Source organism: Triturus cristatus, chromosome 3_2, assembly GCF_964204655.1.
Source record: "Triturus cristatus chromosome 3_2, aTriCri1.1, whole genome shotgun sequence".
Classification (NCBI taxonomy): domain Eukaryota; kingdom Metazoa; phylum Chordata; class Amphibia; order Caudata; family Salamandridae; genus Triturus; species Triturus cristatus.
In genome coordinates, this window is record NC_140584.1 from 820,937,062 (window position 1) to 820,953,905 (window position 16,844).

The 16,844-nt window shown below is 45.7% G+C and overlaps 1 protein-coding gene across 6 annotated transcripts in view; it reads right to left on the minus strand.

Annotated features, from left to right (window-relative positions):
• The window catches only part of CASP10 (caspase 10), a 204,201-nt gene that overhangs the window by 21,974 nt on the left and 165,383 nt on the right, over positions 1-16,844 (minus strand). For all 6 annotated transcript variants that reach the window (XM_085649010.1, XM_085649008.1, XM_085649009.1 and 3 more), the window contains one exon: positions 13,525-14,011. In XM_085649010.1, coding sequence (XP_085505136.1) covers positions 13,525-14,011 — 487 coding nt within the window. The remainder of the gene's footprint in view (positions 1-13,524; positions 14,012-16,844) is intronic.

Here is a 16,844-nt window from a genome sequence, read left to right on the forward strand (position 1 = left end):
GCTATGCCCCCTTTAGAGATCGGTTTTCCAAGGTGTGTCTGACCAAAGGAGACAAACATTTGCCTTGTTTTGTGCAAAGCTTGCCTTCCATTTGTAATACGAGAGTTCATTTGACATCTAATGAATTCAGCACCCTTTGAGGGGACTTACTTTGAAGACCTGTTGCTGCCATCCTTGACGTTAACTGATTGCCAACCTGCACAAAATGTGTGCGTGTTGATGAAAAAGGTCAAGCCTGTTGAAGGGCACCCCTAGATTTGGCTGGAATGCTGTTCTTGTTAATTTATTCAAGTGTCTACTCTACATGTTGACAAAATAAAATTGGTATTTCAAATGGTAAATCCAATAAGTATTGTTGTACCTAAAGGTGATACTGGTTTAGCCTGGCAGCACACTACCTGCCGCATCATACACCAGCAGGGGGATGTTTTCTCCTTCAATGACAGATTCTTGCTTTCAATATTTCTGGAAGGTGTTGGAGAAGTTCTTCCTTCTCTTTCCACTGGAAAAGGACATTCTGGCTGAGGTGTGCTTGTCAGATTGTGACCAGAGGCAGCAACTCCCACTGCCCCTCTTCTATCCGCTCCTTATTGGAAAGTAGGGTGTGAGAGCGACCTTCTGTGGTCAAATGGTTTATGCATCATTTGAGTGAATGCAGAATCAGGTCAAGCATGCGCCCTTGGATGTAAAGCAGATTTTGTGGTGCAGCTTTTAATTTACACTGTACTTCAGGAGTTAAGCAGCAGGTTTATACTATGCTTTTACAGTTCCATGCAGAGTTCTTAAATACTGGTTTAAGCATCAGCAAATACTGAACTGTTCTCTAAGTTCTGGACAATGTGTCAATAAGTGCGTAATTTTCTTCTTGATAAATAGTGAGGGTAAGCCATGTTGTAATTCTGCGCTTTAAATTGCAATTTGATATGCTGAAGTTTTATCGGGTGGTATGTGAATCAACTAAGTATTTGTTTCATACATTTTCAGAGATTGAGGAACAAAGTCCTCACATGGTTGGCCCCAATACTTCCTCATCTGTTTCCTTATGAGATAGTGGCATTGATGCGGAATATGGAGTTGCATCATTTGTCGTATGAAGAACTAAAGATGGTGTCTGGGTCAGTGAAACTGCTTTCTCGAAAGTTATTTTACCTTTAATATCAGTCTTGCATGATGGTAGTAAGCTCTGTGATGAAGGTTGGGTTGCTTTGGTTGTAATTATGGGCCTAAACAAATCCTTTTGGGATTCTGTCTATATAGCCGGGTTCTGGGTCAATATAAATGTGTTTAATCTACTGAATTCTTTCTAACAAGTATATTATCAGATGTGAGTGAGAAACAAATTTTCTATTGTATCATCAGGCTCTCTTGACTGTCGATGTTTTGGGTGTGTTGAGGCTTCGTCAGTTCTAAAGCAGCAGCGGACAAGGTCATGCCTTCAGTTGCAGCTTCCAAGGCTGGTCTTCCTTCAGTGTCCAAGGTAAGCCTGCTTGATGTTTCGAAGTGGGCTTTCAAATACCCTCAGGTGGACGGAGTCGAGACTAAGGGAGTCTGGTTGGTCTCTTTTGTTCAAGGGCTCATCGTTTTGTAACCTGAGGAGGAGTCTCTGTACCTCTCAGGTTTTGTTTCCACTTTGATAAATATAAATTGATCTGACCCCTCGTCATCTGAAAATCATGCATCTTCCAGGTTCACTAACCGAAAAAGGACAATACAAGTCCTTGTTGGTATCAATGCCCTCAAAACACCATCTGATTCAAGTCCATGGCAGCGCAGTAAGCCCATCTATGATCACAAGGTCTATGAAACTCCTCTCTTTTCGAAAGGGCTTGAAAACATGTCTCTTCTCTCAGTAGCATACAGTCGACTTCCCCGGTAACCAGTACTTAGCGCCAGGACGCCCCAGGGTAACCGTGCGCTCTATGAGTGCAAATAACATAACATGAAGATCCTGTTTAATCTTGAAATGCTGAAATGACAAACAACCTTCTTTGTCGAAATCTCAAGGAAGGCGCACATTACAGATCAGATGCAGATCAGAATGACAACTTTGTATCACATCAAGGACAGATGTGAAATGTTGTGTTTTTCATTGCCCACCCCATCTAAGGTATCATTCTCATATGACTTGGAAGGTGAGCATGCACTATTTGAAGGATGTCAGAGCGTTTTGTATGCAATACTCTGTAGAAGTCATAGGATACCTTCTGTTTGCTGCAACATACGAAATCCAGTTTTCCTGGTTGTGACACCGTTTTGAAGATAGTGCACCCAACTTTAGCTCCAAACCCGACGGACGAAAAAAATAACCTTAAGACATGCTGATGCTCTACGTGGTTTTGCTATGTGATCACAAGCTTTTTTTAAACTGAAAATGTTGTCTTGAAGTAAACAACTTTCAATATTACAAACCCAACACTAGATGGCAGAATAGTGCACAACATGAGATCTACAACCACACATGCTGCAAATATAAATGTATTCACAGAGTTGACGACTGCAGCTGTAGTAACGGTTGAGCTGCTGATCACAAATAATCTTTCACCCTGTGAGGTGAATCTGCATAATATCTACAAAACGATCTTTCTGGTGGATACTTAATCTAACTGCAGAGTCCTCACCCTCTGAATACCTTGCAGGTGCCAAACTGGAACAGGAAACATTTCCTGCAATGGCTTTCGCAGGTCAGACCATCAGACTACACAGTGGTCTTGTCCCGCATCCAGAAGAAATGACAAGGAGCCATAAATAGGCGTGATCCCGGCGCACAGACATCAGTTTACAAAGACAACGTAGAATGAGTTACAGAATGGTAATTGCACCATGTGCTGAAATCTAAACTGGGACCATAAGACCTATCAAAAGGCCTAGTTTCTATAGGAACAGTGCTTTCTTTTTGCTAATAACTTTGGTGCTGTTTAACAAATCTTCCCGAAATTTTAAAAAATTGTTTGCCACTCACTTCCGCTGCTGTCTGGAAAGTTTAGGGGGTGATCAGTTAAGCTGGGCCAAGGAAAAGGGGCGGGGTCCCACAATGCCTTTTCCCCCATGCAATTTCCGATAGACATTTTAGACATGACTACAGCCCGAACCGCTGAATGGAATTACATAAAATTTGTGAGAAAAAAGATTTATGGATATCTAGGTAAGTGGATCTACCACGGCAGATCTGTGGATCCACGCACCAATAGCAATGCCATGATTGGCTAGCCGCAACCTGACAGGAAAGTTGTGGCCGTCATTTTCTATATTCGATTCTGTCTTGGATGGGCAAAAAAAAGAGATAAAATTGAATGAAGGGGTCAGGGTAGAGGTACCCAGACCCCAGGAGTCTGACAGAGGGGTCTGTAAGGGAACCCTCATTCGGACGAAATTCTGGGAATAAAATGATTGCCCGCATGAGGATACGTGGATCCTCTATGGTGCTAATCTTGAATTCCCAGATCCAGAGCCCAGTAAAAAAAAAAAAAAAAACATCCACCCACTCTCACCCCCACACAACCACTCTCACACCTACACAACCACTCTCACACCTACTTACACATCCATACACCCCCTTACACAGCCACTCGCACACCTACAAATTCAATCACATTTCCACTCACAGACCCACACAACCACCTCAGAGACCCACTCCCAGACCCATACAGCCACTCTCACACCCACTCAGAGACCCCCACACACTCATACAGCCACTTATACAGCCACTCACACAGTCATCTACACCCACTCACAGATCCAAACCACTCACACCAAGACCCAAACAACCACTCACACCCACTCCCATACCCATACAGCCACTCACATTTGCATACCCACTTCCAGACCCCTACAGCCACTCTCACACCCACTCAGAGGCCCTACACACTCATACAGCCACTCACACAACCACTCAGACCCACAAAACCACTCACATACGCAATCACAGACCCACACAATCAATCACCCAACCACTTACGAACACATACAACCACTCACTCACACACCCACTCATCGACTCCCAGAACAGCCAGACCCTGCAGCCAACCTCCCCATGCACATGGCCTTTTGCCATGCGTGGCGGCAGTTTCATTAACGTATGGTAGTTGAATATTACTTTACAATAAAAAACTAGAAATTTACTGCAAAAAAACAAAAATTACAGGGACGTTATAGTTTGGAAAATTGAATTTAAAAACCGTAGAAATTCACAAAAAACCAAAGTATACAGGAACATTATAGTTAGGTTCAGATTTTATACATGCAAAACCATGGAAATTTAGCAGTTATCGTTAGAGTACCCCACATATTACATCACTGATTTTCAGGATTTACATCCTGAATTTCAGGAGGAAACTAAAATCATGGCTCTTCCAACATTAGGGTCTGACCGATTTCTGCTGTGGGATGTTGTTCTGTTTTCTGTTATGTGTTTGTTTTTCCTTCTAGCGCCGGGAAACTCTTGGGAGTAGCCGTGTGCTTTGTAAATACCTAATAACTCATGACTTCTTCTATGACATTATTGATAATATCACAGCAACATCTGGTATAGCATTATTGATGAGATAACTATGCATGGCGGGGGGACGAGTTATAGTTAATTGAGATAACTCTAGTCCCCAGAATCTAACAAGGCTTGGGGTGCGGGGATGTGTGGCCTCCCTCCCTTTTAATTAAAAGACAAACAGCTTTCTTTGTTGTGGGGTTGTAACACTTCCAGTTCACCACATAGCAATTCAGCCTCACCTCGAGCTGCCGGGTGTTGAAAAAGGTGATGGCAAGCAGTGTCTGTACTTTATGAGAGAGAATGGCAACATGATCTGAAGGCTTAGCAAGAACTGGAGGAATGGGGAGTCATGGAGGGGTGGTGTAGACGTAATTGGGAAGCCATAACCATTCTAAACACCATCTAAAACTCACCAGTCTGAGGTAACTGTGAACCAATCAGGGAGACAAAAACTAATCTTGACCCTTACTCGCCACAGATAACCAATGGAGGAAGAAACAGATTGGTTTGGCGGTGGTCGCAGCAGGTGAGAAGGAGGCAGATGGTCAGGGCCTGTAGCACCACCTGGGACCATGTATAGGCTGAACCTGTCCCAACATGTTCCACAGAGTGCTGCCTCTGGTGATAGAAAAGGCCACACTAACCACAAGTGGCAGTGGAGCGTGCTCCACGGGCACCAAAGGGTGAGAGAGGTATTTTCAGGAAGTGGATACACCCTCCCAGTTAAACTGTAATAACCATAAAGTATCTGGAACCATGAAGCTCAAAATGAATCCTACGTGGCGTACTCTGCTGAATGCGGGAAAGGAGGCAACTCCTTTTTGTTATTTAACCCTCACACACCCTATTGGTGTCATGCTTCATCATCGGGTTCACCCTGACTCCTAAAGGTCAGGGTGGGCTCGACTGTATTTCAGGGAGCGCTTATGAGATATAGGCCAGGGGGTCTAAAGATAAAACTCCTACTGCCTTCCCCAGGTATCCCTTTATTTGCGGGGACATAGTGGATATTAAAATAAAAATTAAACTAGGGTCTTTTCGGAAGTTATGGTCCTGTGACCCTAAAGACGTGCCAACATGTTTCAGCCCTTGTCACTGGCCTGGTTGGTCCTAGGCTTTCTTCAGGGAAAAACAGAGTTCACTCCCTGGTGTTGGTTAATAATTTTCCTATATATTTGTGACGGAACAGAAAGCTGTTCCCTCGTGAAAATAATGGAGGTTATTCTTATCTCTCCATCTGGAATAAAAACACAAAAAATTCCGCCTGTAAGAAAGATAGTGAAAGGAAACAAAAAACAAACCATTTTTGCAATTCATTTTATCACAAAAAATCTGCACTCCCATTGTGCCTGGTGTGCTTGTGTTCTTATCCCACTGTGATCTGTGACTTTGTAAATGAGCTGTTCTTGGGTCTATTTAACCTAAAAATGGCATTATGCTGTATGAGTCTATTGCGCGCATTCAACATTCACTCATGCACTGTGAAACCCATATTCATACATTAGAAATACTATACACGCACTCACACTGTCCAACTCCATTGTATGATCGTGCCAATAGACATATCTGTATGTACACACCGCATTCCATTCATAAACTGCCGTTCCGCATCTTAGCTAAAGATATCGAGGCGTGCCCTTACCCGATTTGGTGGAATACACGCTTCCCTCTGAGATCGAAAAGGGGTAGGCTTGTAGTCAAATGCTATTGAAAAGTAACTAGGTTTTCGGCGTTATGACTACATGCCCCCTTTAGTGAATCATTATTTTACCTTAGTTCCGGGAATTCCCACTGTTGCATGACTTACTACTCCAAAGGTCCTGCCCCTCGGTCAGCCTATTCAGCACCTGCATCTTTCGGCATTTGCGGTTTGCATGCCCGGTGCTTTGGTTTAAGAAAAGCAGAATTTACTGGTCAGCGGGTTTACTGGGCGTGGTTTACGCATGGACGTACACGTATGGCGTCACTTCCTGTGCGTGCCCTTCATTCCCAAACTACAGAACCCCATTAAATCACCGGAGTTGTAGTTTCGATGGTGTTAGTAAACGGATATGTGGTCACTGGTACCGGTAATGTACTGTTAGACCGGTCTGATCTACCAATGTTTAAGATTGTTTTTGTTCTCGCTCTGTGCTTACATCTAAAAACCGATCTTTTCAGTATATTCTAATGATCAAGCTAATCTGCAACCACCACATGGATTGTAGGATATGTAGTGTTACGTATATATTTCCCATGTAACTACAATCGAGTGTATTAGTTAGCACATCAGTGCATCATACGGTATCTCGGTAACCCTCAGCAGGAATCACGTTAATATCACCGATTTATATGACGCAGTTGGAGCCTACTTTACATGGATGTTGACAGGGCCGTCGCCATCTTAAATATTACACGTTGGAGCTAGTAGACCATATTTATTCATTCTGCCTCTATGTTAGAATCAAGAACTTGAGTTCAGTTCTCTTGTAGCTATCCAGTTTTGACTCATCCCATTCAACCTCTCCAGCCTCCGAGGCTTCAGACGCGGTTTTCTCTATGCTGTTTGAGCCCGGCATGGCTTCAAACGCAAGGGATCTTCTTTACTTGGCGAGCAAAATTAAAATTAAAAAGTTCTGTGGCTCAAGCTACTGGACTGTCCACTGTGTAATGGCTAGTAATCACTGCGCAGACACCAAGAACGCAAATCCGTAAATCCGCACCGCTGCCACCAATGTTAGAATCCGGGGTCTCTGGTTGGCGCAGGTATGCACTTGCGACAAGCAGGGACCCTTTTCATCCAAGTCAGGGTAAAGGATCACCTCTTTAAAAATAACCCCTGCTCACCCTCTAGGTAACGTGGCGCGAGCAGTCAGGCTAAATTTCCAGAGGGCATAAGGTTAAGCGTTCAAGTTGTCCCACACAATAATCACCACCCCACCACACAAAGGACACAAGGCTGTATTTATCAAAAGTAGAAGTCTTTATATAAAAGGGTTTTCTTTCAGGCAGGTTGCATAAATACAGTTCTCTTAGCGAATCTCAATCCAGTTACTTTCAAATGCTTAAGGGCAGTCCACAGGTTTTAAAATGGCACCGTTCTCTTTAAAATAAGTTCTTTAGGTCTTCGGGGCACTTCGCAGCGCCTTTGGGGTGCTCTGGGCAAGGTTTTGACAGGACCCTGCCGTTTCTCACGCTTCCCGCGTGAGCCGGAGTACGCTTGCCGAGTACCACGCTTCTCGCGTGAGCACCAGCAATGGTTTTCAATGCGGGTACGGTCCGGAGCAGGTACGGTTCGAACTACACTGCTCCAGAGGCCAGTACGGTTCAAACCGAGATCAGTACGGTTCGAACCAAGGCCAGGCAGTATGTTTCAAAAGCGGCAAGGATTGCAATCAGTACGACTCGGACTCGGGCCGTACAATGTCACCCAGAATATTATAAAAGCAGGTGCAAGTCGGACTACGGTCCTGGCAGTACGGGTCGAACTAGGCCCAGGGCACAATGATTGTTAAAGGCAGTACAGTGCGAACAAGGATATCTTCAAAGGTAGTACGCTTCAGTACGAAGCAGTACGGTGCGCACAAGACTATTTTCCAAGGCAGTACGATTCAGTACGAAGCAGTACGGTGCGCACAAGAATATTTTCACAGGCAGTATGATTCAGTACGAAGCAGTACGGTGCACACAGGAATATTTTCACATGTAGTACGATTCAGACCACGGCACTTTGGGGACAAGGACGGTCCGTACAAAGGCACGTACGGACCGTAATTTCAGCGCGATCGTCCAAAATACCTCTGTTCTGCACGGGGATGGTCCCGGCGGCCTCGGGTTTCGACGGAGCGGTGTCCCACGTCGCGGTGTCGTCCCTCGCAGTCAGAGGGCGGCGGTGCTTCGTGGGGCACCCAAAGAAGGTCTCAGCCACACGACCAAGGGCAGAGGAGGGGGAAGCAGCTCCGGGGGAATCCACAGCGCGATCAGCTTTTCAGGGGATCACAAGTGCGCACAGGGCCTCGCGGTGATCTTGACGGCACAGGGTCGCCAGGGCTCGGCGCGCAGGCCTTCAGGTGCCTTTCTCCGCGTTGCGAGCTACGGCTCGGAGGGGCTGGTACTTGCGGTGCTTGGACCAGGTAGGCAGGTCCTTGCGGTGCTCGTGGTAGTCCCAGGTGGCAGATGTCGCAGTGTAGAGAAAGGGGGAGAGGCACACAGGTTCTCTGGGGATCAGCGTCACGGAATTGCGTCCAGCTACTTCTCCTCTTCTGGGGGTAGGTTGCGCCCACTGTTCCTGGGGCGCAGATCAGGGGGCAAGTTCACAAGCAAGCCCTTGGAGATTGTTCAGCACAAGTTGATTCAAAGTCTTTTCCTTCAGTCTTTTCCTCTCCTTCAGCAGACAGGCACCCACTGCAGGCCAGTCTCTCAGGCAGAGAGACAGTATTCCTCCTTCAGCTTCTCCAGGTCCTTCTCCTTCAGGCAGAGGTTAGTCGTTGCGTAAACAGGATCTGATTTCTTAGGAGCCAGGCTCCTACTTTTATAGTGCGATTCTTTTGTTCTTTAGCGCCAGGGGGCCTGGGCCTGGCTCATTCCAGTTTTTGAGCACTTTGTTGTGGTGACTCTGCTCTTTCCTTTCAGCAGCAGGGCAGAGACATCAGCCGCCCCACAGGGGGCGGAGCTGGCTTTGTGCTGTCAGAGCACAGGTCTATTCAGAGTCAAGGGTGGAGTCCTCCCACCCATCCTGGTGTAATCTCTCTACCCACCACCTGGCAGCCAGCCTGTCTCTGGGGATTCCCCAACCCTGCTCCTTACTGTTGCTAGGCAGAACACACACACACAGCAGAGGCGGACTGAAATGGCCAGGTCAGTAAATACTAACTTTCTAAAAGTAGTATTTACAAACGCAGGATATTAAAATAAACTTTACTAAAAGAAGTATTTTATTATTCTGAGTTCAGGCATACTAAATATAACTTTCTACCATGCTCTATGAGTCCACTGGGATTACAGCGTGTAGTAATTCCAGCAGCCCATTCTGGCCTATGGAGAGCAGGTAGCCTTCAATAGTGAAAAACGAAAATGGCTGTAATTCACTATTAAGATATGCCACACACATCAGGGCAATGTCCTACCTTATGCCTACAATGCACCCTGCCCTTGGGCCTACCAGAGGGGTGACTAATATGTAGTTAAGGGAAGGTTTAGGGACTGGCAAGTGGGTGCACTTGCGCAGTCAGCGCGACAGTACCAGACTGCGCGCAGGTTCTGCCGTGGCAGATCCTAGACACATTTTACTAGGCCGCTTCTGTGGGTGGCACAACCAGTGCTGCAAGCCCACTAGCGGCATTTGTATTTACAAGCCCTGGCACTCCTGGTGCACTTTACTAGGGGCTGACAGTAAACCAATCATGGACACCAATCAATGTATACATTTTACATAAGGGAGAGCATATGCACCTTAGCACTGATCAGCAGTGGTAAGGTGCCCAGAGTCATAAAACAGCCAACAACAGGTCAGAAAAATTACAGGAGGAAGGCAAAAAGTTTAGGGATGACCCTGCAAAAAGGGCCAAGTCCAACACTCTATATTATTATGAACAAGCCTTCTCAGTCTATGTGTCTCCATGTCCAGATGTTTAGTGTTAGCACCGGGGCACCATGGTACCCTGACCAGAGTGTAATGTCATCCTATTTTCTGTTCAGTGTGCTCCATGGAATGGAGTCATTCAAACCCAGATGGTCCGTTTTGAGTTGTAAACCCACTGTTGTTCCTTTTCCAACAGTCTCTTAGAGATGTTGGGGCCATCTTTGGCTTTCTCAATTATGGTCCATTTGAGGTCGTTATCAGTGTGTCCTTTTTCTACAATAGTGGGCTGTCAGTTTTGTTGCTGTAACTGCTCGTGCTTCTATGTTCCCCAATGCGTAATTTTACTTAACGAGTCGTCATCCCAATATATTTCGATTCACATGGGCACGTGATCATATAAAATGCATTGGAACTATTACAATTTGTGCAATCTCTTTGCTCCCAGTCATATCTCAGGCCCAAGTCAATGCTAGTGGTATGTTTTATGAAGGGGCACACTACACAGGTCCCACATGGGAAGGGTCCCTTTACCGGAGGTTGGTTCCACAGTGTAAGTTGTGTGTCCCCTTTGGGACCCCAACAATCCGTATGGACAAGAGTGTTATACTCTTGGTATAAATTGTAATAGTTTCAATGCAGTTTATATGATTACGTGCCCGTGTGAATTTAAATATATAGGGATGATGACCCGTAAAGTAAAATTACGCATTGGGGAACATTGCGGAAGGGAATGCGCTCGGGGATGCGGAGACTTGGACAACCAAGCTCTTAGGGGTAGAGTGTTGGGAGAGGAAAATGGGGTTACCCGGGGCAGGGCGATGGCGTCGGGCCACGTTCCTATCCACAGGAGCCCCTGTGTTGGGCCTGGACCAGGTGCCCAAAAGAACGTCAGAAAGTGCGTCATTGAAGGGCAGCAGCGGCTCCACAGAGGAAGACGCTGGCCGAAGCACTTCTGTCAGGAGGTTAGTCCTGACAGCCACTGTTGGGAGCTCGAGGTGGAGAGCCTCGGCTGCCCTATGCAACACCACTGAATAAGTACCACCCTCCTCCATAGCCACGATGGAAGGAGACAGTGTGCCAGGCTCTGGAGAAAAATCTAGTCCACCTGCGTCCTCCAAGTCCTCTTCCCAGTCCGGGTCTAACTCGCACTGGGCTGCGAGAGACTCTTCAGACCCCTTCCCGTCCTCCGCAACCTGCTGGACAGGTGGAAAGAAGGAGGTGGATGGAGAAAGGGATAGAAATTTCCCATCGGTGTCTATTGATACCGGTCTGGCACCGTCTCCATGTCGGCGTGGAAGCCGGGGACAGCATCAGTGCTGTAGACGTTGATATCGGTGGAGGTCGTACGAGGCCAACCGACATCGGCTGGGATCCATGCATGGATCCATGGGGGACTCTCGGCGCCGAGGCTGGACCCGCGACGACATCGGGGCTGGAGCTTGTGACAAAGAAGTGCGAGGACCCCCAGTCGGACCCACGGGCCCGAAGGCGGGGCCCAACGGGCCAAAGAGGCGGGCCATGGCTGACAGAAATTTTTGCAGCTGGTCCAGAGTCACCGACTGACCCAGGAAGGGCGGGTAGGCTGTCGGCAACTGTGTGGCACCACCCGCACCCTCAGCCGTGTCGCACGACATGCTATGGGAAATCGAAGAGCGACGTCGCTTCTTCGACTTTTTGTGCTTCGCCTTCCCTGACCCCGAGTGCGAAGACTTCGTCGAATGATGGTGGTGGTGGCTCTGCGAACGGTCCCTCGACCCCCACGGGACAGGGACCTTGAACGGCACAAAGCCGACTCCCAGGCCTCAAGCAACTTTCGGGACCGCTCCCGCAAAGTTTTCGGAGCCATGGCCTGGCAGTCGAGGCACGACTCGGGTCGTGCTCGCGCACCAGGCAGTAGGCAGTAGAGACACTTGCGGTGCGGGTCCGTCACCGTCATCGTGCGGAGACAAGCCTCGCAAGACTTGAAACAGGGCATCCTTATACACCAGGAATGAAAGACTCAAAAGAAGAGACAAAAGTCCCTAAAAACTCATTCAAAAATTGACTGGGGGTACCGCTCTCTCCGAATCTGTGCTTGCTGGCACAGAAAAAGAAAGAACTGACGTCAGCACGCGAGAGCGGCGTCTAAGTAGCTGCCACAACGTCATCCCGGTGATCATGACGCCTACGATGGACACGGAGCTGCACGGCGCCACCTTCTGACGTGCAGGGGTACTGCTGACGAAAACTTTCCGGATCCAGGCTTGTTCATAATAATATAGAGGCAGAATGAATAAATATGGTCTACTAGCTCCAACATGTAGTATTTAAGATGGCGACAGCCCTGTCAACATCCATGTAAAGTAGGTTCCAACTGCGTCATACAAATCGGTGATATTAACGTGATTCCTGCTGAGGGTTACCAAGATAACGTATGATGCACTGAAGTGCTAACTAATACACTGGATTGTAGTTACATGGGAAATATATACTTAAAACTACATATCCCACAATCCATGTGGTAGTTGCAGATTAGCTCATTATTAGAATATACTGAAAAGACCGTTTTTTAGATGTAAGCACAGAGCGAGAACTAAAAGAATCTTAAACATTGGTAGATCAGCCTGGTCTAACAGTACAGTACCGGTACCAGTGACCACATATCCGTTTGCTAACACCATCGAAACTACAACTCCTGTGATTCAATGGAGTTCTGTAGTTTGAGAATGAAGGGCACGCACACAAAGTGATGCCATACGCGTACGGCTGTGCGTAAACCACACCCAGTAAACACGCTGACAAGGAAATGCCGCATTACTTAAACCGAAGCGCCGGGCAAGCAAACCGCAAATGCCGGAAGATGCGGGTGCTGAATAGGCTGACAGAGGGGCAGGACCTTTGGAGTAGTAAGTCATGCAACAGTGGGAATGCCCGGAACTAAGGTAAAAGTATGATTCACTAAAGGGGGCATGTAATCATAACGCCGAAAACCTGTTTACTTTCCAACAGCGTTTGACTACAAGGCTACCCCTTCCCGATCTCCGAGGGAAGTGTGTATTCCACCAAATCGGGTAAGGCAGTGGTTCCCAATCTGTGCGCCGTGGCACCCTGATGCACCATCAAAACAAGCGAGGGGCATTGAGCACACAGTTTGGAAAGCACTGCGCCGCTTACACTAACAAACAGATGGTGCAAGACACAGCCTTCTCTAATGCTATAACATCCCTCATCCTCCCACTTACAAACCACAAGATACCTCTCCTGTTTGTGTGCAGAGAAGTCAGTACACTACTGTGTGGATTCTTCATCCTTTAGTCCAGCTGTATCTCATATATTAACCTTGTCAGACTTTGATTTTCACCCAACCACTCGTCAATGTGGTTAAGCAGTAACTTTGTATACATTTTATCTGATGCCACCAGTATGGATATCAACCTACAATAAGCTGTGTCACTTTAATTTCCCTTCTTACCCCACCCTCACGCAGAGATCCATTACTTACCAGGGTACCAACGCCACCAGATTCCTACAGAGAGACTGAATATACCATGTTCCAGCTATCACATGCCGAAAGGAAGAGAATCCATCAACAGTGGCCATGCCCAACAGGAAGTCAGCATCTTCTGGAATGCTTTTATGAAGTACTCTCTCCGGCTCAGAATTGGAAGCATCTGCTTCGAGGAGCACACACGACTGGGTATTCTTGCCCTGACAGGCCTGGATGAAAAACAATTTAGGTTTCTCAGTCAACGAGGGGCACTCTTTAGGGGTGAAGTATGCTGTGAGTGTCCTGATCGGTATCAGTTTGTCATCTGTTCCATATACTTTGCCTGACTCGCCATGGGACAAAATGCAGCAGACAAAACAGTCCATGTTGTTATGCATTTTTGTCTTGAAGGTCTGCATGCACTCCTTTATGGCAGCTGCTGATAGGTCTGTGTAACAGTGAACCTCCAGACCCAACCAAGAGAACACTCGTTTGAGAGCCTCTATTAGAAAAAAGAAAAGCAATCGATTAAAAATGGGCATTAGCAACCAAGTATTTCAAAAACGATAATACATTTTCTACATTAACTAGTGGCTGAAGATTGTTTTCTTTGCCCCAGTCTTCTTACTCAAACTTAAAATTAAAGGTTTAAATCACTGTTAACCTGTTTTGTACTTCTCCACATCCTGTCCAAAAAATATTCAGGAGGCTTCCCCCACTTTTGGGGATGGTAAAGTTATAAGTATAATCGGACAGTTTCTCCTTTCTATGACCAAACCAAATTCCACTAATAAATTAAACAAAGCTTTGGAACATGCTTAAATAGAAACAACATAAGGTGCTATCTTCATAGAGCTTTTCTGCTCATTTAAAAGAAACACTGACAAAGAAGATGTGTAAAGTGAACAAGGTGCAGGTTGGGTAGCAATAGTGCAACCCTCACACAAAGAAATGCAGATATCGAACTACATACATATAATCAAATTATACATGTTTACATGCACAGGCATATGCTATAGATTTGTGTTTGAGTGTGGCAGTCATATAGGAAAGAGCCAACTTCTGAAGATAAGATAGTTATCCGTGGCTCTTATGTTTGGAGGTAATGAATTCCATTGTTTGGCTGCCTGAACATAGAAAGATGTACCACCCATGTTTTTTTTCTTGTATGCTGGGATTTTGAGGCGAGAAGTCAGTCTTGAGCTGAGGTTCCTCTGTTGTATGTATTTGGTTATTTCATTCCTGATGAAAAGTGGTCCTGTTCCATGTATTGCTTTGTGGGTGATACAAAGCAGCTTGAAGGTGGATCTTTTGGCAACCGGTAACCAATATAGGGCCCTCAATGCAGGGGAGATGTGGGCTTGTGGCTTTCCCTGTAGGAGTAGCCTTACTGCAGAGTTCCGAATTCACGGAAGTCTTTTCATAGTTGATAAAGATGATCCTTGGTAGAGGCCATTGGCGTAATAAAGTTTAGACAGTACAAGAGATAGTAGCTTGAACTTTGTGTGGAAATCCTAGGTGGGGGAAGATGAGTTGCAGAGTTTTCAAAGTAATTAAGCTTGTTCCTACTAACTTGTCCATTGGGGCACTCATTGATAATTTGGGGTCCATTGCAATTCCAAGGTTTCTTCCTTCCTTAGATATTTTAGGAGGTGGTCCAAGATCATCAGATCAGGCTCAGACTAGGTCATAATTTTTCCAGTCGAAACATGTGAGTATCTTAGTTTTGGAAGCTTTCAATTTGAGGTGGCTCCATGTCATTCACTGATCAACAGCTCTGAGGAAACTGGAGAGTTGAGTTTTCAGTGTCTATTGGGATTTCCAGTTTAAGAAGCATTTGTGTGTCATCTGCATAGTTATAGCATGCCAGCTGAAATTCAGTGATCATTGCCGGTAAGGCCTTCATGTAGCTGTTGAAAAGCGTGGGTGAGATGATAGAGCCTTGAGGGAGCCCTGGTTTTGTGAAGTACGGTTTGGATGAGTAAGCGGGAGTGTGGATGACAGATGTCCTGTTTTGAAGGTAGGATGTGATCTAGTCAAGAACAGTCCTCTATATGCTGGCTTCTTGGAGTGTTTGGATTAGAATGTCATTGTCAATTGTGTCAAAGGCAGCTGAAAGGTTCAAGAAAAGTAGTCCAGTGACCCCATTCTGGTGTACTGTGTTTTTAAGGTCATCCTAGATGGCGATGAATGCAGACTTTGTGCCTCTTCCTGGACGGAATCCTGTTTGGAAGTTAGAAAGTATGGAGGTATCTTCAGTGAATTGTGACATCTGGGCGCGGCATCATCTACTATAAGAAAAAAAGTTCTCCTAGCAGCACTTGATGAACATACTGCAAGTCTCCTCAGAATATATGGCATTTTAAGGCAAATGGCCTGTGGCCTCTTGTTCCTATATAAAACTCAAGAGGGGCCATGTTCTTGCCACATTTCTAGGATATGCAAATAAGATACAGTTGCATACACTAACTCTACTGCGCTATATGATCTAGACACTTGTGATTAATGTGCAATATAGTCATTTGCTTGCGTCTTGGAGAAGGAAGAAGAAGGCAAGAGATGGAGGAAAGAGGAAAGCAGTGAGGAAGGAGAAGTGGAGAACTGGTTGGAGAACGAGAAGGGATGAAGTAGGCGTTGAAGAGGAGAAAGACTAGGAAGAAGAGGGGGATGAGTAGGATATTAATATTAAAGTGCACACAACAAACTGAATTCTTCTTTTCTCGTATAATTGAAATAGAACATTGGTAACATGACAACTAGACTGTGCAGGCTCCCATCTTCCTATTTTGTTCGCTGCTCTGACACAGATAAGTACACATTTTATTCGTAGTTTAACTCCATCTTATTAGTTTACTTTATACAACTGTTTGATACTATATTTCAACCTATTACATATTCCTACAAACGTAGCATAGATTTAAGATTATTTTTACACTAATTAATGCATCTTATCCAATGAACACTAATAATTTCCTTTTCAGCCTTCCCCGGTCCAATTTATGGCGGGGAATAATTACTTTAGTTAATGCTATGCCCAACAATCGCCTTACGGTCGTTTATTTGGCAAGGTAAGTATTGTATTGTCTTTTTCTTTCCTGTAACTTGCTCGAAGTGGAGCAGTTACGGTAATAGAGTATAATATTTACCGCTATTAAGATTTGTTTAATCCTTTTTCCCATGCATATTTTGTCCATCACTTTGAGCGACAGTAAAAAAAAAAAAAAAAAGAAAAAAAAAAAAAACGGAACAGAGCGGAGCTTGCGGCTTTCGATTCCCGCGTCTCTTGGCAACTTGCTAGGAGACGCAGGAACGTGTGTGGCTTGCGCATTATGAAA